Source organism: Lonchura striata, chromosome 16, assembly GCF_046129695.1.
Source record: "Lonchura striata isolate bLonStr1 chromosome 16, bLonStr1.mat, whole genome shotgun sequence".
Classification (NCBI taxonomy): Eukaryota; Metazoa; Chordata; class Aves; order Passeriformes; family Estrildidae; genus Lonchura; species Lonchura striata.
In genome coordinates, this window is record NC_134618.1 from 8,050,566 (window position 1) to 8,075,813 (window position 25,248).

The 25,248-nt window shown below is 38.7% G+C and overlaps 1 protein-coding gene across 1 annotated transcript; it reads left to right on the top strand.

The window, feature by feature from the left end:
- The first annotated feature begins 15,536 nt into the window (after positions 1-15,536).
- Positions 15,537-24,818, top strand: PLA2G10 (phospholipase A2 group X). The gene is made up of 4 exons (XM_021538003.3): positions 15,537-15,740; positions 20,103-20,268; positions 21,711-21,817; positions 24,231-24,818. The coding sequence occupies exons 1-4, from the start codon at positions 15,692-15,694 to the stop codon at positions 24,374-24,376; spliced, it is 468 nt and encodes a 155-aa protein (XP_021393678.1). The 5' UTR covers positions 15,537-15,691; the 3' UTR covers positions 24,377-24,818.
- Positions 24,819-25,248: the final 430 nt, after the last annotated feature.

Sequence of the window (25,248 nt, forward strand, 5' to 3'; positions counted from 1 at the left end):
CAGCACTTACCAGTCACATTATCAGTTTCAGCCATGAAAATAGGATGGCTTTTACTTTAGTAGGAACTACATCAGTCTATGGCTTCTTTAATCCATGCAAGAAAAAATATCCTATAGCAGACAACAGAGTATGAAGAGGTTGTGGTGGTTTTTTTTGGTTTTTTGCTTTTCTTTATTAAACAGCTATATATTATAACTTTGTTACCCTCAGATTTGAGCCAAACGGTGTAGCAGGATCTTTCAAGTACACAAATGGGATGCTGTGAAGCTGTTTTTGTGACTTGTCAGTCTAACAACCATTGAAGTTCAGTTGCTTTTCCATATCATTCATGCCCTGGCAGAGACGTGATCTCTGCTGTCGCTGTGAGATTGGCCGTGCTGGAGGAGGAGCAGAGTATTTGACAATAGCCACAGGGCAAGTTAAACTGTAACTTTTGTGGTATGAGCCCGAGGTTGCCGATGAACCTTTAGTTTCCTTGGGAAACTATTTAGCATTTTATAAATTAAGATTTCATGCATGTTAAAATTTTGTTGGAATTGGTGGAAGGCAGTGAAACACTTGTAGGTTTTTTACAACAGATAATATCTTGGATTGATTTCAATGTCTCAACCGTAGTCCACGGTAAAAATTAAACCCCCGTAAAGAGCCACTCCATACTGACTCGCCGTGGAATATCTCAGTCGATCCAAGGGGAATTTCGCAGCCACGGGCCAGCAGGGGGAGCGAGTCTCTCCCGGGGCGTGTCTGACCCGGCCCACGACAGGTGAGGAACAGCGATTTTTCTGCTGGAAGGTGCAGCGTTAAAAAGGATGGCTTGAATTTAAAAAAGAAAAAACAAACAAACAAACAAACAAACAAAAAAGAAAAAAAGAAAGAACAAGCCTTTTCAATGCAGAAAGCAGACATACTAAGCGGGGCTAAGCTGGAATCCCAGCTGCCATCAGAAGCATTATCTTCAGGCCTCAGGATAGCTTCAGAGGTGACTCATGAGTAAAATATGTTGCATTGTGACAAAGTAATGGATGACTGCTTTAATGAGGATGTGAGCAGAAAAAATACAAAACCATTTTTCAAATGGATGACTGGTTAGCCAGAAATAAAACAAAAAGGGTGTGGGGTACTGTCAGTCTCTGTGTTTAACCTTCTCTAAAGGGTGGTAGCAGTTATAATGGGCAGGTGGAAGATGGATCCAAGTTTTTTCCCACAGATAGTTTTACTCCCCGAGGTATCTAAGTTACTCAAACTCAGTATGTTTGGCAACAAATCAAACTGCACCATCTCACTTTGGCAGGGGCGAGGATAAGAGACAGAATAATTTGGCTGTGGGTGGTGTTACAGTCTAGACTGTCTCCTGATGGTGACACACACACTTGGACAGGAAGAGTGGCAAAACTGAAGCCATTCCTGAAAATGTCTCTACAGCAAATACCCAAACCATTGCTTCAAGTACACTATTCTAAAAGTGCAGGAGTTAATATTTTAATCTTTACAATCAAGGTGCCTAGGTAAGATAGACTTCCTAAGCATTAGTTGTCCAAAGTATGTAAAAATTTGCAAATAAAGCTCTTTTCTCGACCATGAAATTCAAGATTCATTTGCAGAGCCACAGACACAGAGAACTTTGAAAATATGGTTTAAAAATGAAGTGGAAGATTCTGTATTAATTCAAACAAGAATACTGAAGAGTAAATAAATTTGAGATGCTGATACAAATAAAGGTTCTGTTCTGCAGGCTCTTAGTAGATTAAATTCAGTTTTCTAACTTACTGAGCCTTGACACTGTCAAGATATGTAAAATCTTTTAAAGTGCTTTACTATTTGATTAAGAGAGTCATACATTTGTAAAATTTCTTACAATTGGAGAAATGTATCTGTGTGGACAAAAAGGCTGTTTTTCAATAGGAATCATATATACCTTGCTTCAATTCTTGATTTAATGATAACTTATTTATCCTAGCTATTACAGGTAATGAGCAGTCAGAAGTTCAGATAGTTCTGTGAGCAGTTCTCAATTCATGTCCAGTGAGATAAGGACCCTTTCTGAAACTGCAGGATAAGCACATAATGTTGTTTTTAGTTTGTCAACTCTTCTTTCAGAGACACTTCTCATTTTGTTAATATTATGTTAGTCCTTCAGTTTCTCTAAAAAAAACCCTGGAACTTTCCCTACCCTTTAAAAGGGATCTTTTTTTTTCTTGTTATTTATTATAGTTAGGAATTATTAAATGTAGCAATCTACATTTAATAATTTATTTGATTATTTTCTATTCCATTTTCTCAAAAGTACTGTTTTATTTGTATGTAATAAACAGGCTTTGGAGATTAAGGTGAGGAAAATTACACCTATTTTCTGACCTGTTTACTAATATAATATTTACCTCACTGTTGTAACTAGCTAGCCCATTATCATGAGCTTCAGCTGTTTACATCATGTCTCAGTTTTATCATTTGCTTTTCTGTAACTGTGGCTGCACTAACTAATTTAGCAATATAAGGTGTGTCTGATAACTTCCTTTGGAAGACAGAGACTGTCACTGCATCCACTGGTAGCATGAAACTCAGGAAGTGTTTAATTCAATACATAATGCTCATTGCAGCTGTACTTTAGAACTATGTTTTAGTTACCTTCAATGTCTTAATTTTTACCTGATCTTGTCCATATTTGCTTTGCTTTCTATTTAGAGGTTAATTACATACAACAGGTCTTTAATGCTAGGGAACTCTGATATAACTGGAAAGATGGAATAGGGGTAAAGTGAATTGATGTCTTTTCAATCATAGGTTATATATAAGGTTTAAATCTGCCCATAAAGAAGATAGGGGAGGGGGAAACAATGGTTTGTCATCTAATTCAGTTAAAGAATGGTGCTTTGCCAAGTAGCACAGCAGAACTGAGGAATACCTCTCTCCACAGGGAGTTTCCTGCCAGAATAAACCTTTATTTGGTTTTTAGCTTTGCCAAGATCTAGAAGATCTCAATCTCTTGGTAATGTCAAAGGGAAATAGTGTGCCTTTTAGGAGTGAATATTTAGTACAAATTGTCTAAGAGAGACCAGAGAGGAAGGTGTGTGCTGGTGCTGCTGGTTTTGCACATGCTCATGCCTGTGTGCAAGCAGACTCATCCAAATGAAGTCCTTTCATAAAACAAATGTGTAGCTGTCGAATGCTCAGCCTCAATGCACATTTCAGGGGTTAAATTTGGAATAGCTTTAGTCTGAACACATAGATTGAATGTCATGGTTGGAGCACACCTTCCTGTCTTATTCCCCAAAGGAGTCCCATGCTCTGAGACAGCTCTATCAAATGAACCAAAACACAATGCATAAGGACAATCAGTTTGGCTCTGTTTTGAGCCACAATGAAGTGCTAAATCACACACTTAGTGAGATAGATTGTTCTGAGCATGAATGACGTCTCTGAAGCATGTTTTGCAGGAGACTGCTAAGGGTTGCTTGTAATCCTCTTGAAGCTGGCAAACAGATTATCCTTTTTGTAGGTGAGCTAAGTAGGTTAAACATCTTCAAAGCCTCTAAACTGTTTCTCTTGTATCCTAAAAGCTATTAACACATCAGCACTGAGTCTGCTTCCCTGCAGTCTTAGGTCAAGGGGACTGAATGTTACACCTCTCTGCCTTACTTAACCATATCCATGTGGCTAAAACAGAAATTTCCCAATTATCATACTGGCTCTTATGAATTCTCAACTCTCTCCATGTACTGTGAAGGAAGCTCAGGTCTTCTACAGAGAATGCCACCATGATGCTCAGTTATAGACCAATACCCTAATTCCTGCAAACAGGATAAGCATTTATTCATCAGCTTATCTTAACTGTCATACTTATTCCAAGAGGTCAAGGAGTCATCCAAATGGCAAAGTGTCTTCAAGCTGTCTGTGTATAAAAACATACTTAAGGAATTCTTCAACTTCACCTCTGACACTTTGCAAGCAATTGGAGTTTCAAGTAATATTTGCTTTTTGTTTTCTCATGTTGCAGAAAATGCTGAAAAAATTAATAATGTCTCCTGAAATGTAGTGAAACTAAAGTCATGCTACAAAATGGACAATTTTATATATATACTGAATAATTCTGAATTTAAATAAAACTTTAAATAAGGAATGGCCAGACTTGACTAGGGTCTTTCAAAGAAAATAACTCTGCAAAAACACAAGGAGAATGAAGTTAGCTGACACATTCAATGTACTTACTTGTGGCTTTATATTGCTGAGCATCAAACTGGTAAGAGCTTTCTTTGTTTTCTTTACAATCATTACCAAAACACAGGATTCAAAATACAACTTCTTCAGAGAGCAGGGGTGAAAATGTCCTCCCACCCTCCTAAAACACTCTCACTTTTCCAGACAAAACTTTGTAGAATTCAATTTTCACTCCTTCCTGGCAATCTTCATTTCAAATCTTGACTCTTCTTGAGCAAGTTAAGTGTTTTAAAATACAAAAAGGGTAAAGAATATTTTAATTGTTATTTGTCAAACTAGAAGGATTAGCATTTTAAGGAAATCATACAAATAGAGCAGGAAAGCATGAGAATTCTTTGAATGCACCCCTAAAGTAACCTGTGCTAGTAGAGTTTGTCCTTGTCTGTGGCAGAGGGGGTTGGAACAAGATAATCTTTAGGGCTCCTTCCAACCCAAACCACTCCATGACCCTATGAATGCTGCCATAGATACCCTAGGAAAGTATTTTCCATAAAGACTTGTGCATCACATCCCTCTGTTGTGCACTCAAACCAATATGACCCTAAAATGGAAATCTCAGGCTAAAATTGATTTGCCATATAAGCAACACAATGCTTGTAAATTAGTGATTCCTCAGAGAATTATTCTGAAGAAATTAATACATCTAAAAATAAGGTTAGCCTGTTTTCTTCTTCCTTGAAAGAGTCAGTATCCCCTAGTAAGCACACTGCATTTGGGGAGCAAGTATGAACTACTGTTTTAGCAGTGCCTAATTTAGTGGTGCTGACATAACTGCAGCTGTCAGCTGGATTGGAAGCATCCTGGTATACACAGATTACTCCTACAAACTGGCAATACCAGAAGTGATGAGAGTTCCATGACAGTGGACTAACAGGCCAACACAGTATCCATGGCTTCATGGAAGCCATGGAAGACAATCCAGAAGGACATGCAGTTTACAGTAGCCATTACCCATAATGGCACTGATGGAGCAACAAAGACCTTTCACACAGTCTTAGTCCACACAGCTATTGCAAGGTAGGACATAGGTATGTGGAGTAATATTTTTAAGAAACAATTATAGTTGCAACAGAATTGCACTGCCATTAAGATTGAAGTTGCTGCAACAGGCAGAGTTCGGCTGTTTCTCATACTTCACTCTAATCAACTTTTCACTTTTTACATGCTTTTGAAATCTGTTTTATAAATCCATTTTTGTGTTTCTGACAATGTAGGCTTTCACAAAATTTGAGGTTTGAGTTTGTGTGCTGTAAGATTCAAAGCAAACCATGGATGGTTGAGGTTTTGACTTGAATGCTGCACTCTCAAATATGGCACCCCACCCACTGGATGCACAAAAAGAAGGTTTTTGATTGACAGGAGAGTTAACATTCTTCCAAACCTCAGTCTGGAGCATGTATAATTATACTAAAACATTGTTAGAAGCTATTTTAAAAGGAAATGTTGCCTGCCTTCTGAGGTTTTTCTATATTCTGTAGTATTCATGTAGTCTGGGCATGTCAGCCTTTCTTTAAAACCACAGCATTGTTATTCTTGATCCATAAGCAGAACTTTAGCACAGAAAATGACAAGCAGCTTGGCTCTTCAAATTTGCAGCTTGCCACTGACTTTGTAGAGAGCTTCAGTTGTCCTGAGTCTCACTACTTAAATTTGTAAAATGAGACCTATGCAGCTGTGACTATTTATTTACTTAAAAATGCATTTACTTCTGTAAACTGCTGAATCTCAGGCGTTAGATAATTTTATACATTTTTGTTACCTTTTAGGTATCTACTGGTTTAACTGAGGTCAGAACCTAACCTATAACAAATGCTGTTTATACTCTATATTTTCTGAAGACTATACCTTCTCTGTCAGTTAAAACATTTTAGTATTGAACTAGGTCCAAATTATTGCTTATAACAAATATCTCAATTAACAGCCTGCTTTTTTTCTGAGGGGATAAAGAAGTTGTGTTTATTAAATTTTGTTTTTACTATAAATATATGACATAATCTGAATGTCTGTAGTCCCATTTTACTGTAAGTCAATCAGTTCTAAATAAATCCCTCCCTAATTAGGTTAGCCTGTCTCTACCTCTGGTGCCTACTCCATTCATCCTTTTTCCAGACACAGGCTCCTTACAAGACACTCTTCTGATAACAGAACAGGAAGTTCTTTATCTTCTAACGCTGTGTGACTTCAAATTTAATTATATGCTTTAAGCAGATAGAAAATATTTCTCTTCAAAGAGAAATTACTTGGGGAGGTATAAAAAATTTCAGGGCCTGTGGTATACAAGTCAGATCAGATGATCTGACCTTCATCTCCTTGAACAAATGACAGGGGAGTTAAGAAGCCAAAGATAAAAAGATGATGGGCAGAGACCAGAAAAAAAGTGATGAAAAACAAAATTCAATGACCAAAAACTTGAAAGCAGCAGCACAGCATTAAGCAGTGACATTTGTTTCCAAGTCAACCCTTCTCCAAGGGATTGTGATGCTCAGTGTTCTCACATAGGTTTCTAAGCCTAGTATTTCAAGTAAAATTAGGACTGCTGCAGCTCCTCCTCTTCCTTCAACTTGCTGTCATAATGATCATAAAAGGACCCACCTAATTCCAGTCCTTCCAGTTGTGCAGTAATCAGCTAACTATGCAGATTACAGAAAACTGAGGGAGGGGGGATGCAATATATGTGCTATGGTAGAAAACGTTTCTCTCCATACGTGAAAGAAGTGATCATTTGGTGCTTGTATTATTTAGATCTTAAGATGCAGTCCCTCCCATAGGAACAGGAATTGAGTCATTACAGAGAATTTACCACTTTATATTGCTTTACATTTTAATTCAACTTTATTGTACGAATATGTAAAACATGTTTGCACACATCCGTAGACAAACTATGTGTTGCTTCAACAAAAATAAGTAAATCAAAAAGCTCAGTTGATGGGAAGAAAATGGATGTTTGGCAGCATCTCTGCACACAATTATCCATGAATGTCCATGCATTTGGAAAAGTGATGTGCAGTATTGGCTGTTGGGTTTTTTGATAGAAACTATACAGGTATTTTTTTTTTGTGGCTGTCAAAACCAATCTAAACAAAAATTCAACTTAGTATTTTACAGAATAAAAATTAGGCCTACTTATATAATTAAGTTGACCCTCCATTCTAAATAAGACTTGAACATAAGTGAAGATTATCTGTCCCAGGCAAATCCTTCCTAGGGATTACATGGTGCATAAGGGTTTATCTTTTCTTCTTTCTAAGAGGGGAGATAACAAGAGGAACATTAAACATTAATGAGGCATTAAAGAATTGCAAACAAAATTAGGAAATGAGATGGTTTTGAGTCTCACAGCAGCATGAAATCACCATTACATTTCAGTATGCAGATCCTATGTGCAGACACACAAAATTCAGAATACTGTTTATGCAGAACTGTTTTGCTCTGTGATGTAAAAATGTCAAGTATGCATAAGCTGTCTATTTTAAAAGGTAATCTGAATATGGTCAGCATAAAATTTTGTATGTACCATATCACTCCTATTTTTATAGTATCATAGTCACAAAAAGAAGCTAGACAAAATTTTTATCATTCAGCATAATTTAGATGAAGATGCAACAGTTCTATTTGTCTTTGCAGATTCATTGAACTCTGTAAGAGTTAAATATCATCTTTCACATGTAGAAGGTACTGGGATTTTAATTTAGCAACTTCCTTCACACTCAACTGTTTCCTTAGCTCTGTGTGGCAATGAGTCTACAAGTCTTTTGCTTATAAGTGTCCTGAATATGTCTTCTTTTGTCCATAACTGATCTTTTTAAAGGAAATACAAAGCCTATAGAATTATAAAATCTTTCTTAGTTTTAGGAAAAAGTATTCTTAAGATAGTAATTGATACTCCAAAGAAGCATAAGCTTAACTCTTTATAATTATAGGTTATAGAAATAGTTCTAATTTATTTATATTGTATAGTTCCCATGGCATTTGTTGCCTTCCAATGCAGTGGAAAATAGGTCTACATAGAAAACATAATATGTTTGTCATGTTGGCCCAGATTTGAGAATGCATTTAAATTCTGACCTTCTACTCAGTCCCCCACTTCTCACTGAAAATCAAGCAGCTCCTGGTGCCTAAACAACATTTTATTGAACATTAGCCTTCCTGTTGTGCACTGGCACTGTATGCATGCTCTCAGCAAATGACTCTTGCATCTTGTGGCTGATTTGAAGTATCTGGCTTTTTTCAGGTATATCAAGTCATTATGTTAGTGCTGACAGTTTTATGGTTCAATTACTCCTTATCCCAACCACTCTGCAAAAGCAAAGAATAAAAGTAGGACTCCATCCCACAGAGACCTGGAGATGAGAGTTTCAGAACCTACTTGTCAAGTGACACATACTCAGTTCTTCAGCAGAATTCAGCACCTTTTTGATCTTACATGTCTTAAAGATACAAGTTTTCCTATACTCAAGTTTTCCCTACTCCTAAATTCTCTAGCTAATCCCTGTGTTCCTTACCCCTCAGTACTTTCAGGGATTTTTTGACCCTCAACAAGAAATTCAGTAACTTCCCAGTTCCCAAAGCAGTCTGGATCATGTTTAAAGACAGAGGGCTCTGGTGCAGATTAGCCTGGAACAATCAAGGGCTACATTCTACTCACCTTTCCTTTGATGGACAAATTATTTAGGGATTTTATCCTGATGGGTTCAGTTGCTATAAAACTGCACAGATGCTGCTGAAAGAAAGCTGCAAGACAAGCAGACCAGACCAATAGGGTGTTCACTGTTGGCAGGGTAAAGAACAAAGCAACTGAGAAGTGAACAAATAAACTGGTAATAAAAATATCTTAATTTTATTTTCAAGCGGTTTAAAACATTTAGAGACAATGAAAAAGCCGCAAAAGTTACTCAGAAGTGTGAATTCCTTTTCCTTCTCTCTTAAATGAATAGTCTGCAGTCTCTATAAATCCATGTTCTGTATCCACCCTGGATACTGCATTCAATTCTGCAGCCCCCACCCCCTCTCCCCCTATTCTCACTAAAAATAGAACTGGAAGAAAATTCAGAAATGGTCAACAGAGAAAAAGGCGTAGAAATGGGATTTCATAACAGTGAGTTAAAATGGTAGGAAAGTATGAAAAGGGCACTGCTTCTGTTTGTGACAAAGCTGTCTAGATAATAAAATCAGGCAAAATCTCAAGTCTCTTTGAATTCAGCACAGATGATTTCCCCACTACATTTGCATCTTTTACTTGATGATATATGGAAAAAAAATTGGTTATTGCAGAACAGACCTACTGCCTTCCCTGCCTACAGGCCATTGTTTCATAAAAACCTTTAGGCAAAAGGAAGTGATATTGGAGTCTCCTTTCCTGGCAGGGTGGAACTGCTAATTTGAAGATATCTGCTATTACATCACAATATAAGAATTGTGTAGGAGGCAAGGGACTTCTACAAGTTTTGTAGTCCAACTTTCTCCTCATGGCAGGTTCTATTAAAGCAGATTGGTTTTAGGTATGTTGAATTGAGTTATGTATATCTCAAAGGATGGAGTTGCCATAGCCTTTCAGGGAAAATTGTTTCAGTATATGATCCTTATAAAAAATTATTTTCCTATATTGAGTTGCTATAGGTTGTGCTCATTGCTTCTTGAGCACCTCTGGGAAAAATGTGTCTGCATTTCTTCTACACGAAATGCTAGAGGAGCATGATTATGGAGTGCTTCACAGCACAATGATCTCCACTCACCACCTTCTTTAAACATGGGCAAATCCAGCTCTCTTATCTTCTTGTATGTCATGAACTGCAGCTGCCTGAGCAGTTTGGGACCCTTACTTTAGTGTGTCAATGGCTTTCTTAAAATGAGACACAGAGCTCCAGATGTGGTGTCACAAGTGTCAGATGGAGAGGAAGTTCCCTCCAAACCTACCAGTGGTACTCAGCCCAGTTTGCCAGTGTCAAACCATGACAGTACATTAGCTTCAAAAGCACATGGCTGACACACATTCAGCTTGTCCATCACAACCCTCAGCTCCTTTTCTACAAAGCTGTTCTCTATCCAGCTGTCCCCAGCCTGTCCCACTTGGGGGGTTGTGCCAGGCCATTTGCAGGACTTTGCATGTGCCTTTGCTGAACTTCATGAGGTCCCCGAGAGCTCATTTTTCCAGTCTGACTAGGTCTGTCTGAGTAGCAGCCCTGCCTTCCAGTGTATCAGCCACTCCCCCCAGTTTGGTATCACCCACAAATGTGCTGAGAGGTCATTCTATCCCATCATCCTGATCATTACATCAGCCATTTCAAGAATACAAGTTGATGTAACCTATATAAAGAAAGCAAGTCAAATATCCTTCCAGAGATATGCTGGAGACTTCAAATTTTGTTTTAGAAACATGCACACATTGCATTACCAAGTGTTTTTTTCTCAATATATAAAAATTAGAAGTAGCCCTGGGTTCCACAAGAAGCAGGCCATGAGTCTTTTTTTGGATGCAAATGTCAAATGTAGAACTTGACTTAGAGAATGCAAATCTTCTGGAAGGCAGAGATGACTGTCAGAACCTAAGAGCTAAGCAAGCTGCAAGTTATTTATAATCTTTCCCCAGCATCTCCAGTGTGTGCCTTTGCTCAAAGACAGGCAATGTATTTCCATGCCATAAAAATGGACAGAACTGCATTGGTAAATACATGGTGCTCTGAGGTGTTCTTGCAATCTCATTACTTGCCTGGGTGGTTGTATGGACGCAATGGACTCTGTGCTAGCAACTGTTGTACTAAAGGAGCAGAGGAGAAAATAGGGATCAGGAAAAAAACAAAACTAGGAGGAGGAAAGAAGAAAACTGTAGGAGTAATTCAGCTCCTCTGCAGACATAGCAGTTTCAAGAACATTTCTGTAATAACAACCTTTCCAGCACACAACTATCTGTTATGGCAGTGAAACACTACATGGTGTTTTTGCAGCATGGACAGAGTAACGTTGCTGCCAAAGGGCGTGGAAAGGACAATGCTACAGACATGATCCCCAAAATTCTCTTGGAACATATTGTGCTACTCAGAGATTTGCTACTACCAGAGACATTAGAAGTTATGCTATAGGGTGGTATAGTCTTAAAGTTGGATTTTGTTGTGTATGCTAAACTGGATTTGAGATAATACATGTACATTGCAAAATACTATAAAATGGCTTAGCAGAATGTTTTCTAATCTTCCCATGGAGCTTGTCTCTCCAAACTTGGCTTTATAACTCTTGTACACTTTGGGACAATATTCCCAACAACATGACCTGAAGAAAACATTGGTAAACAGGAAGCATTGGTTGTGAAAAGAAACTAAGAGATGGAAGGACATGAAAGTGAGGAAACCCAGCCAAACCTCCAAAAATGGGAACAAAAACACTGAATGTGTCCAAACAAATACTCAGATAATACAGGCTGTTTGGTTTGGTATTTTTATGAAGACAACAATGATAAAGAAGTTGTGTACTACATAGATATTCAGTATCTAAAGGAACATACACTTGTAAAGGATATATTCCAGGCAAAACATGTGTCACAGTCCAATGTTTAAGGAGATGTGGAATAATTCAGAGACATTTACCAAGTATAGCAACAAGTAAACACAGTCATTTGACTTAACTGCTGGGAAACAGCTCTCCAGTTCTAATTATTCTGATACCCTCACAGTAAGGCATACCCTCCTTATTTTCCTCCAGGAGACAGTGCCACAGAAAAACCCAATCTGGGACTTAACCTGGGATGCAAAACATCAAATTTCTGTTTTCCAACTCTGCTACAGCCATCATACAGCACCTTGAGGAAATCATCCTGCCTCCATTCCCATCTCTAACAATGGGAAAATAATTTCTTTCACCATTCTTTATTAGTTCATTAATTCAATGAGGCAGCAGATATGCCCTATGGCTTAAATGCCACATGCTTAATGCTGTAGGCTTTTTTTAGGACTTCGCTTAGACACTCATCAGTACTCAGCAGCAGCAACACTACATTGTTTCACAACAAGCTAAATGTAAATTTGACCAAGGTAGGTGCCATGCTTTTTCATTGCTCAGGAAAAATAACTACTGTTACTAAATAAAAAAAAAATAAAAATTAATGGAGCTATTATTGCTAAAAAAAGCTTTTCAGCTGTTAAGTCAGCAGTAAATGTGATCTTTCTTAAGATCACTGCCTTCACCTGATCACAGGGTAGTGGTAACTATATTTTAGACCATTCTATCACTTTCCATAAACATTTTAACATTTTGGGTTATTACACCCTGCCATTTTCCTGCATGTACATAATCCTGAACCCTGAGAAATGAGGCTTTTAAAACTCATTTAACAAGTTTCCCATTAACAGTGTTATGCTGTGAGAATGTTCCTCAGTACAGCCATATGTCTCAATTATATTAATCTATTTCTCAGACTTAAAAACAATTAAAGCAATCATAAGGCACATGCAGCCTTTTTTGAGAAAGTATATTTGAAAAGCAAATGCTTCTCCCCACCCCTGCATAGCTCCACTTGACAGACAGAAAGAATTCATCAGTAAGAGGGAAAATGCCACTTGTCACATAGGACTTAGGCCAGTTTCCAAGTGCTTCAAATAGAAGAAAAGAAACTCTACAAAAAGAAATATGGCAGGTCTACACTGCTACATAAGTTTTTAATTAAGAAACTTAAAGAGAACCAAATCTAATTTTAAAAATATGACTCTATCATTGTAATCCATAGGAACTTCCAGTCTGTTACTGGTACATTTTCTTAGCCATATGCCTGGCAATTAACTGGATAATCTAGCTCTGCCTCAATAGAAGTATTTCCTTCTATCAGATTTCTTCCCCTCTCACCAATTTCACTGGATGTTCACCTTTGAACTTTTACTAAACTCATAGGAATCAGAACTCATGGCTTGCATTCCTTACTTCATCACTATATACAGTTTCTGTCCCTACATATCTCTGTGTACTTTCTGATAGAAGCAGCTGTAGTCTGAGCATTTCAGTCTCATTTGATTTTTCAGTGGTTATAAGGTAACTTTCTTCAGAGCAAAACTGCATCAGCTGCACTAACACATTGCATCAGTCAGTGTCCTGAAGTGTTGCTGTGGGACACGTGAAAGCACAACGTGGACCACCTGCTGCTTGCAAGGTAAAAAAAGGAACATTTATTATTAGACTCTGTCTTTTATACCTTCCCAAGGGTGACATTGGATTGGAGAGTGAATGGGCCACCTCTCCAAAGACATTGGACAAACCACCAGTACATCAAGTGTTCTCTACCCCCATAAAAGAATGTAAACAATACGTTGTTTACAGAAATTGTGTGGGAAAGTTCTCCAAAGGAATGTAAACTCAGAAGGCTTTAGGAAGTCTTAAGAATCAGGGTGACACTGAAGAACAACATGAAATGTAATTCATCTTGCTCCCTTGGATACTGTTTTCATTGTCATATGCAATGGCATGCTGAATGGGATAGTGTTCAACTGGAAGTTTCATTAAGCAGCTCTCAGACACCCTTAAAGTGTTCTAATAGGTGTGACTTATTGACCGGAAGAGTCGGTAAACAAATGAAGTATAAGTGACAGTACAAGACCAGAGTAACAGTAATTAGCGATGTGACTCCATGAGTAATAGGAAAATTGTCCTGACCCAGTTGATGGCAATAGCAACGAAATCTTTAAAAAATTGTTAAAAAAAATCCCAATAGATGGGTTTTCTACCAACACTTATAAGGGTCACGAGCATCCTTTCTGGTTGCCACACAGCCTACTTCACTCGTGTTCCACTCCAGCTAAGCTGGGACACGCAGTGGCAGCTGCGCTCCCCATGCTGGCCAGAGCCAGGCGCAGGGCTGGAAGGAGAAGGACGGGCTGGCAGCACTGTCCCAGCACAGCGCTCCTGCGGCTGCTCGAACAGATCTGCAGCAGCGTGGCTTCACAGGAAGCCTCCAGCAACCTTCCCCTCCCCGCAGAACTCCAGCACTCCGCTGGGAACCCTGCTTATTTGTGCTGTGTGGAGTTCCCCCAGGCACCCTCTGCCTTGCAAAGTGCCATGCACGGTCCTGGCTGAGCTGCCACACCTTGCCTGGCGTTCTGCACAGGGTTGCACAAAGACAGCTGTATACCAGGTGTACAATGGCAAATCAATATCCTGCCTCCAATCAACATTCCACATTTATCCCATGCTACCCTCACTTCAGTGCCAACACAAACACTTCAGAGAGCTTGGATTAATGAGAGCATAACAAAAACAAATCTGATGTGTCTGTGCATGCTTTTCGTCTCTTGGAATCACATCACATATGACTTTATACCTCTCCTGAATAAGATGAATGTTATAACACAGAAATCAGAGCATTTTAATGCAAATATATAATTATTCTTCAGTATGTGCATGAAAAAACAATTTTATTTCTTTGATGAAATACCATTCACAAAAACCCCCCACCAAACTACCAGCTGCTTTCCAATGGTAAGATGACATGACAAATAAAAAATCATTTGTAAGTTCCATAAATAAAATTAATTTTATTTCTCTTTCCATATCCTAGCAGTGTAGGCCTCAATGGGATCTTATGTGGGTAATATCCTGGAATATAATAATGCCAAAAAGAAGGAAAATTATGAACACCACAAGACAAAACACATGGGCACAAAATCAATACTCTAAATTTCAGGGCTCCTGATTGTTTGAAAACTGACAGGAAATGCACTGGTTTCAGTGCAATAATAAAAGGTCTGAAGACATACTTGGAAAGTATGAACACAGAAAAAATCACATGAAAGAAGTGTTGAGAGAAGCAATGAAACTGGTTGTAATAAGATGCCTAGTTGTATGTTTTACAAAATAATACAAAAGTTGGAAAGGGAATGTAAAAATATGCAAATATATAATATACAAAAAAATACTCACTTTGACAGTTTATTTTGTTTGAGGTACAATTACAGAGGTTTTTATCAAGCTACAAATATCCGTAACTGGTTTAGGAGTTGGTTGTCCTTTAGTCATCCAAGGAAAGGAGCAATCAGTAGATGAAATCTGGCTGATGCAGACTCCAGATAGAGCACGTCTTCAGCACTGGTTATAATTAACCACTAGACTAACTTACAACACAGTTCCTGCTTTCCTCTGCAGATCTAGATTAAATTACCTAGGAACTGCTGTAATTCAGAAAGAAAATACAGCTGCCAGAGCAGGAAGGTGTGGGGGAGCGGAGAGGCGGCCCCCATCACAGACCTGCGGGGTGTGACCCTGTGCCTGCACCGCGCTCCGCTGCCCGACTGACAGGTCCCAGCTGTCGCCGGCTCTTCCAGCGGCAGCTCCTCCCTTCTGGCCAGATGGACAGCACAGCCTGGACCCGGGCTCCGGGGGACCCGGCTCGGGGCAGAAAGCAGCCTTTTATAGCCGGCACGCCGGGCTGCGGCTCACACCTACACACTCCGCTGCCGAGCACAGCGCCGCTGCCGGGACCCGCGGCCCCGCCCGCCGCTGCCCATGGCGCCGCTGCCCCCGCTGCTGCTGCTGCTGCTGCTGCCGGCGGCCGGTGAGTAGAGCGGGGCCCCGGGCCGGGCCGCCACCCGCGCGGTCCTTCCCGGCAGGCGCCTCCGCGGGCTCTGCTGGGCGCGCTCCCTTGCCCCGACGCGGCCGGACGGGGCTTGGCAGGTGGGAAGAGGGGTAGAGAAAGGAGTGTCAGGAGAAACCCTCACGGGAGGTGCCTGTGCTCCCACGCCGGAGAGCAGTCCCCGTTACAGGTGGCCAGCGCTCGGACACAGCTGGGTGGGACTCGCCCACGGGAACCCCGATTTGCCGCTGCTGGAGCTGCCCCGACAGCCCGGCCGGTGCTCAGACCGCACCTGCACACGGCAGCGGCGCTGGAGTGGCGCACATTACTTCTGTAAAGTTCATCCGTAATGTTCAGCTCCGCTAACAAAATTCCGTGTTTCAAATGAACAGCAGCTTGCACGTGAAATAACAATCTTTCTATCAAGCCAGTAGCTTTACCCCTGCTCTTCTCTGGGTATTGGAGTGAGCTGTCACGGAGCACTTGAGTTACTAAGCAGTTCAGAAGCAGGAATTGCTAGGACTGAGATCGCCTACAAAACCCTAACTGGGCTATTCTAAAAAATGAATCAGTCTTCATGAATGAGTTATGATGTGAGAATGTAATTAAAGGACCCCTGCCTCACACCTTCACACAGCCAATTAGTCACTTCAAAAATATTTAATTATTTTTTTGTCTCCTACATCCTATTTATTAATCAGTGTTAAAGACTGGTTGTAACAATTCACAGTCTGTTTCCTCATAGGTTTTCTGAGGTATTCATCAGTACAGTATCTGATTATACTAATTTCTCTGAAAGTGTATCATCCCTCTTTTTCAGATAGGTATGTGGGCTGACACAAAAAAGCATCCTCTAATTTTAGGTTCCCATGGTGACATGGTAGGACCCAATTTAACTTACAACTACATAAAATTATGTGGAACTCCAACTACTCAAAACCTGGTTCTTACTGAGTGCTATGGTAGCTTGGTACTCCAACCCCAGGATATTCAGCAGGTTGGGGCCTACTATTTGTAAACATCAATAGGTATTGTTTTAAAGTGATTAAATTAACCTCATGCTGAACCTTTGTGACAGATGTAAGGATAAAATCCTATCTTCCAGAATACCAATCATCTGCCTTAAGTAAAAGATTGTCTTGCAGGTTTTTTAATGCATTCCTACACAGTTTGTAAATTCACCACACCAAATCTTGCAAATAGCAGGATCCTAAAGAAAAGAGCCTCAATTAATTCCTAGAACAGATTCTGGGCACAGAATGGAGCAGGGTCTGGGGAAAGGAAGTCCTGTGATTTAAAGCCCATAAGGTAAGGTGCTTGCATAATGAGGCCAACTTAGGGCCCACCAAGCTCCCTGCCCCAATTCTTCTTCCTGACCTCAGATTCCTTCTGCATTTTTATCATCCTTCAGACCTGACCCTTTGCATGGGACAAACCTCAGAAGAACATTAAGGAAAGCAATGAAATCACTGTTTCTGCCAGCTTGGAGTGCTCATTACAGAGAGCCTGGCTGTGCTCAGATAGCTCTGAGTCAGGCACCTCAGTCACCCACTCCGTGGGCAGTGAGGAGCACGGGAAATGCAATTCACCTCTTTCCCAACTGGTCCAAAGTATCAAAACAGGCAAATTTAACTTTTCAAAAAATTTACATGTGACCAGAGTTTGTGGAGATAGCATGTAAGTTGTCTGGGCAATAAAATGAGGTGAAAAAGGCCATTCCTGATGGCTTAGGAAACAAGAGGTAAAAAATATCTAAGCAAAAAGTAAGGTTTCTATAAGGCATACAGTTATTTTTTGCAAGATCTTGGAAATGCATCAGAAAGTCTCTTATTCCCAAGTTTCAAGTTCTGAACTACTGGAGCACTATGACTACATACAGATATCCCATTTCCGTACCCTCAGTCTTTAAAAGAATGGCTTAAAAACTCTTTTTAAACCCACAAAACAGCATATGCTATGATTATCATCAACATATTGATACTCTGATTGTTTCCATAGCTCTGTGCATTCTCAGATGATATTTTATTGCTTTTGTTAACTCATAAAGCTGCTGTGACAGAGTATCATATTCAGAGTATCTATGCCATGCTGGTTTACAACTGAATATACAGATGCTGTAACACAAATATATTACAAGGACAAAAAGTTTATGTCCTTTTCTTTAAGACACATAGCATATTATACTTGAGCTCCTCAGGTCAGAGAGTTCATCAGAAAGTTCATCACTTCTACTTGTCATGGATTTAAATCAAGGGACTGGGAATTGTCCCAGGTTAGCAAACAATTCTCTGATGAAACAAGGAATATGATTTGGAAATTCTTATTTTCTTCTTCATGACTTGTATCTCTCCTATACCATCCTTCCCCAGTTACCAGGAACTGAGACACAATGAATAAATTCTTCACTTTTTCAGAATCCCCAAGGTCATGCAGAGCAAACACAGCTCTGCCATTAACCATGGTTCCTCCAGATATTACTGGCTGTCTACAAGAGTAGCCATTACTGACCTTGAAGAGCATAACCAGCTGTCACTTGTAATGCTGCAGCCTTATTGCAGGGTTTTAGCTCAGAATTTACTGAACTTGTACTCTCAGTGCTATCATAACACCAATCTGTTTATAACCAAATGGATGCTTCTGCTAGCCAGAACCAAAATTTCACACTGAACGTACAGGAGATGTTCTGGAACAGGAGCCATGCACAACAGATATTGTTCACTGCCTTAGCAAGGAAGTTTAGTGCCAACTCAGCAGTTTTGCAATGAAACTGCAATTGATTACATGGCAAGGAAGTTTTTCTTAATTCCTCAGGATATGATTGCTTTTAATCAATGGCCAAAGCTGCATGTGCAAGTTTAAACACCCTTGTTTCAACACTTCTGCCTCTAGATCACATGCCCAAAAAGCTAAAGAGACAAGATCTGGGAGTGGTCACCAGTCAGGAAAGTGATGCTGCCTCATGGTTCTTCCTGAGTTTTTTTTTTACCATTCTCACACACAAACCAATAGAATTTCTTACTGAGGTGATTTCATGAGGTGTTTAAATCCCACTGTTTCATGACATTACAAGTGCCAGAGTTCACCAGCATCCCACACATTTCAAGTTACTCAACTGTGCTGGGACAGGTATTTTTTCTGTCAGATTTTCCATTAACTGATTATAGTGAATCATATAATCTATTATGATATAATCTATTACAAAAGATTACTCTATTATGCTATTATAATAGATTATGTACTTATGCAGATTATATAAAAACTGCATAATAATATAGTTATTTTGTAGGAAAGTAACCATCAAAGCCTTCAACAATGAAGTCTATTTTTTTTTCTGCTGTCTCCATCACAGGTATTATGAGTTATTAAATCTTAATGCCTTTTGGAATCTGTAACCAGTACTGGAGTTTAGGTTTATAAACTGTTCTCCTCATACCAAAATAAGTAATTAGTTTAATTAATAAGAAACTCTAATCAGAAGCCTTCTAAAATGAATTTGTTTTGAGTCATTCAGCTTCTCAAAATTTGCTGTGAATAGCTTGGAGCCTGCACTGCAAGGAGAGGCTGCCCATTACCATCAGGGTCTCCAGTGTGTTAGTTCACTCTCTCAGCATGACATGAACCCCTAAAAATATCGCCCAGAGTCTCAACAGTTTTCTGCTGCTTGAAACCTCTTGCTTTAGTACTGATATAGGATTGTTAAAATATAGTTCCTAAAGTAAATTTTGTTCTGGAGAAATAATAGTGATAATCACTTCAAAACAATAACCCCAAACAAAAGTAAACAGGAAAATAACCAAACCCCACTTTTCTAATTTCCCTGGAAAAAACTCCAAGCACCCATCTGTTTCTCTGCCTTACATCCACCACACCATCCCCACTAATTATTTGGCTGCTTTGTCTAAAAATGAGGAAAACCAAAACCCTATCATAAAGGACCTTTTTCTTCCAATGTAAAGCACTACATTCTACAAAATAATATGGGCAAAATTGTACGTTATGTTAAAGAGAAAGCACTGCAACCCCGAGGCAGCTAATCTTAGCAACTGGGTGGGCCTGGGCCCCAGAACACACACTGGCCCTCACCAGCTGGAAGACTGGAAATGACTGGTGTGCCATTGTACACTGCCTCCACAGGAAACCACTGCAGCTGTTCTCAGGGTTCAGTATTCTGCTCACTATGGACTGAGGACAGAGGGACTGGGTCAAGCAGCGTGGCCCCAAAGTGTCAAAAATAAACCTGGATTAATTTCAAGTCCAGTCATTTATCAATGCTTTAAAAAACCCAAACAATCCCAACTATTTTATATTCACATGTTGGATTCAATAATAGTTTTTTGTCCACAGTTTATAAAGGCACTTTTGGGGAAGCCCGTTTGAGAAATCGAAGAGGAATTCTGGAATTGGCCGGAGCCATCAGATGCACCACAGGGCGCTCTCCCTTTGCCTACCTGCGCTATGGATGCTACTGTGGCCTGGGAGGAAAAGGATGGCCCAAGGACAGAGTAGACTGGTGAGAGTAACTACTTATCTGAATAATTAAGTGCTGAATGCACATGACAAATAAAAGGACTAAAATAGAAATTAGGCCTATTTGAGAGAGGGAAGCGAGTTTAAACACAGCTCAGATTGCTAAGAAACTCTGAGGCATTCAAATTGTGTTGCTGTAGATCTACAAAATCTTGCCTTTAATTCAAATTCTCATTGCATTAGTACAGTATTCACAGTACAACTGAGTTCCTTTGCTGTTGCATTTCAGCAAAGAGCTAAATAACTAGTCTTGTTGGAGAAGCTTTAAAGGTCATTGAAGCTATCTAAAGTAAAAATTAAAAAACAAAGGCAACAAAAATATTTTGATTTTACTATCTTCCATGTTATTAGTATTCAAAATAATACATAAGAATTATGCAATATTCAACCTGCTGAAAAATAAATCTAAAACCCAAACCTTTCCATTTAGTACTAAATCACAGCATACTGATGATCATCAGTCAATGCAACTTATAATTGAACATTAACTGACAAGATGATTTTGGGTTGTTGCATGGTTTGGTTTTTTTAATTTCTATGCATGAATTGGAGTTACTGAGCTATGTTGGTCAACTGTTATGTACCACAGAATCTTTACATAATGATTTGTAGGAAATGACCAAGTAATTACTTAATAAGCACAGGAAAAACAGTAATTGAAAAGTGAAAGCTCACACCATTAACTTTTCCTATTGCAGACCTAAGTTCCTCAGGCAACCTGAACACCATCTACCTACTGTAATCTGATGGTTTTAGTCTGCCAGGAGCAAACTGAATGAATGAATAAAGGAACAAATAAATGAATACTTTGTGGATACACCCAGTTCTTCCAACAGGTCAAAAAGAAAGGATGTACTTGGTTTGCAGCAAGAACTTACAAGCTACCCAATTTCAGGTCCTTGTTACCTCCTCTACTTGCTTGTGCTGGGCTTGCAATGATTCCACACCAGAGACACTACACCAGCATATTTTAATGCCTTTTTTAAGCATTAAAATGTCATTAATTCTTACCTGTACAGTTCAGTTTCACAATGTCATAGAAAACCTAAAAATTCTTTGTGCCAATTATGACAATAACAATTTTGAAACAGTACTTTTGAGCAACTTTAAATTTTCTGATGATAATGAGCTAACAGTTCATTTTGTGGAAGGGGCTAGGAGAAAAGCATACTCACATATAACTGAGAATGCTCTGAAGGTTTAATTAGCTCAATCAGACATTTTTTTCATCACTTATTACATGAAAAAGTAGTCTTTTTTTCCAGGTGATCTATTAAACAATTACCCTGGTTTGGTTCCTGAGCAGTTAATGCTTGTACACTCACTGATGTTGACTGTTTTATTATTCCACAGCTGTAGTAATCCACTGATAAACCCCACCCCACTGTGTGACCATAAATCACCATCTGTTTCTGTTCCTCTCAGGTGCTGCTTCCACCATGACTGCTGCTATGGGAGGGCAGAACAAGCAGGTTGCCAGCCAAAGACTGAAAGTTACCACTGGGAATGCAAAGACAATTCTGCTGTGTGTGGTGAGTGAGCACTTGGGAGCTTTTTGGTGTTGGGTTATTTGTTTGGTTGTTTCTTAATTCTACTAATTATCTCATTAGAAAGGTATTTTCTTAATTAACTGTAAAATTATTATTTTACCATCTTCCTTTAGTGACTTTTTTTTGCCAGGATACACTGTGCCTTCAGAAAGCACAGCTAAACCAATCAACTGCAGTTGATGTAGTTTCCACTTCTTAATCCTCCCTCTGACTGTTATAAGCAAACAAAACTGTGAGCTAGAAGCATCTATTACCTTTTCAGAAAACACAACCACAATCATCCTTTTACTCAGCATTTACATATGCTGAGGAACCCAAGTTATGTTACTCCCTGCAAGTCTCCAGCTGGAGAGCAAGTACCAACAGGAGACAAGAAAATGGTAACAGTTTAAAAAGAGCTTTTCCCTACTTAGCAGAAAATATTTCCCACTATTTGAAAGTTTACAATGGGCATGTTTTTGGCATATTTATCCCTGATCAGTTGCACTGATGGCTGCAATTTATTAATGAATTCATAATTACAGGTTACAGTTTCAAACAATGAGGTAATAAAATATTTTATGAGTATGTTTATTTCTGGAAGTTAAATTAACAAATCTTTATTTGAATATTTTTACATAACACAAATGTACAAACTGCAACAGACTGCTGACCACATCCAGATAAATTTTGTTTGATTGTTCCAAAATACACTTGCCATGCTGAAGTAAGGGAAGGACAAAGAAATCACAAAGAAAAAACCCAAAAAATGGTTAACAGGAAAAAGCAGATTTCTTTTGCATTATTTGTTCACAACTCCCAGAGTTTTAGCAAATGCTTTCCAATACACTCGAAAACTCATTGAAACAATAGCTTCTCAAAAGCCCCCAGTATTTACAGGGTTTTTTCTTGTTGATGTCACGGTTTTATGTTGGTTTTTTTTTTTTTTTGTTTGTGTGCTGTTTGGGATTTTGTTTGCTTGTTTTGTTTTTAAAAATCAGATGCTCAGTTAATTTGCATATAATTTTATGCTTCTACCTAGAATGCAAATGAGCTTAAAAATTGGTTATTATTTGTACTACAGAAATGCAAAAACTGTTACATAAACTTGTTTAAATGAAGTCTGAGTTTCTGACTACTATGGTTTAAAATAAACAGTTGGCCATTTACAGAGGACACAAAACCCTCTCCTTTTATACTCAATTTAGAATTTGCCTGACCTGAAAACAAATGGAAGTTTGGACATTGCTTCCCTTCCTTCTTCATATTCAATCTTTACTTTGCCAAAGTGTCTACCTTGTTCAGAATCTCTACTTGCTCACTTCTTCCCCTGCCCCAGATGGTCAAAACATCTTCTCACACTGATTAATCACGTTACAGTCCACCCTTACTTGGCTGTAAAGATTTTGCTCCTGACAATATTCAAAATACTGGCCAAGATAGCAAGCATGGTGTCAGGAAACCAAGTCCCTGGCATAGCACAGATGAGATAAACTCTGGAGCAATACCAGAAGAAGAACAGAAGAAGGAATAGTTCTCAGTTACTGTGTTTTGATTTTTTATCCTATCATGTTGTTCATGCTACCTGTGCTATTGAGTAGCTCTTAGGGCAGCTAGTTGCAGCATAAACACATACACATTAAGAACACTTCAATTTCATGGCAGAATTTGAGTTCATTCACAAAACTGAACACTTGTTCTGCTCCTGGACAAATCTCAAGCAGTGATTTGGCTAAGCTTTTAAAATGGTAAACACTCAGACAAAATGTAATTAAGGATTCTTCAGTTTACAGACAGTTACAGAGAGAAAAAAACCACACACTTCCAGGCTGGCACACTGAACCCAAAATACAGTGCTGTAGAAGAAAATGTTCATGCCAAGAAGGAACACTCATGCCAGGAAATCTGTTAAGTTACAACACTATAATTATAAAACAAACAGGACAAGACATGGATTTTATCACACACTTTAACTTCTTACTGAACGCCTTAAACAAAAAAGGTGGGCAGTTTAGGCTGGACATGGAACACCTTTGCATGCCATGTGTATATCCCATATATTATTTTTAATGCTATATCCTATAGTAGATTATAAAGGGTATGGAATGGACTATCTTCCCAAAGTGAAGTTTCACTAGAGCAAGAGGGAAGGCAGGGAGGATCTCATACCACTTTCTAAAGAGAGATCAGTTATCAGAGTTCCTTCATTAAAAAACTAGAAGGGTATTGAAGTCTTTATCTGGCTGGCTATTCCACAGGTTCTTAGTCTTACCAAAGCTCAGCACAGTTCTTATTGCACTTGAAATGTAAGGCATTTGTACTGCAAATAGGGAACATGAGGGAGCAATTCTTGGTATTCCATTTGGGATTTTTAATTTCTTCAGACTAATATCAAATTTACTGTGTTTTTTTTCAGACTCGCTAGAAGATAAATGTCAAAAAATGGCATGTGAATGTGACCGTGAAGCTGCCAAATGTTTTTCTAAAGCTCCCTACCACAGAAAATACCTTTTGTGGCCAGACTTTATGTGTGGTGAGATTCAGCCTTTGTGTAGGTATTAGATACGTAACTCATATATATTTAAATCTAAAATTACTTTTTTTTTTTTTGGCCACAGTAACGGCAAGAAATTATTTTCCCCTTTCTTGATACTCTTTCATTCCACCTCAGCCTCTCCACCTCAAAATATAAATGTAAAAAAGTATACATTTTTCCTGTTCTTTACTTTCTCCCATGCATTTATTATTGACTAAATAGAAATTTGAGTTTATTATCTTAAGGAATAACTGACAATGTTAATTTTTGTTTATATTCAGATTCACAGATTATTCAGATTGATAATATTATTCACTGTGAATTTTTTATCCCCCCTTCAAATCAAACTTCTCGACTAACAGACCTTAGCATTTGTTAACTTTGAACTGACTGGAAAAAGTTCATGAAGTGACAGTGTCAGCACAAAGAGCCCTCTCATCTACATTAAACACTTACTACAAAGCCTAATTTAAGTGTTGAATTTCATTCACCTGGAGCAATGCTACCTGCATTGAAGAATTATATAATAGGTTTTTTCTAGCATTTACTTTTCAAGAGGAGTTTTCTAAACAGCTGCTTATTTGATATGGCTCAAACTCCTTACTCTATGTACACCCTGAATTTCCTGTAGGCACAGGGAGGAAATTCTACCCTTAGAACTTTAGAGCCACATTTAAAAATGCAAATGCAAACCATCACCAAAACAGAAATATGAAAAAATGTAGAAGTTGTTGGTACCAACTGGCTTTCTCACAAGTGTTTGGTCCTGCACAGCAAGAGTTTATGAAGCTCAGAAGTATATAAACCTCATCAGGATGTAAAGCTGGTTTTAGCTAGGATCACTTCACAGATATTTTTAACTCTTTGAGAAGAGAAATCAGTACCCTGAACTGATGAA

Excerpts from the sequence above, each read along its gene's own strand:
- PLA2G10 (XM_021538003.3), top strand. The coding sequence starts at position 15,692 with ATGGCGCCGCTGCCCCCGCTGCTGCTGCTGCTGCTGCTGCCGGCGGCC. Across the intron at positions 20,269-21,710 it reads CCCAAGGACAGAGTAGACTG|GTGCTGCTTCCACCATGACT; the intron begins GTGAGAGTAACT and ends TGTTCCTCTCAG. Across the intron at positions 21,818-24,230 it reads AGACAATTCTGCTGTGTGTG|ACTCGCTAGAAGATAAATGT; the intron begins GTGAGTGAGCAC and ends GTTTTTTTTCAG.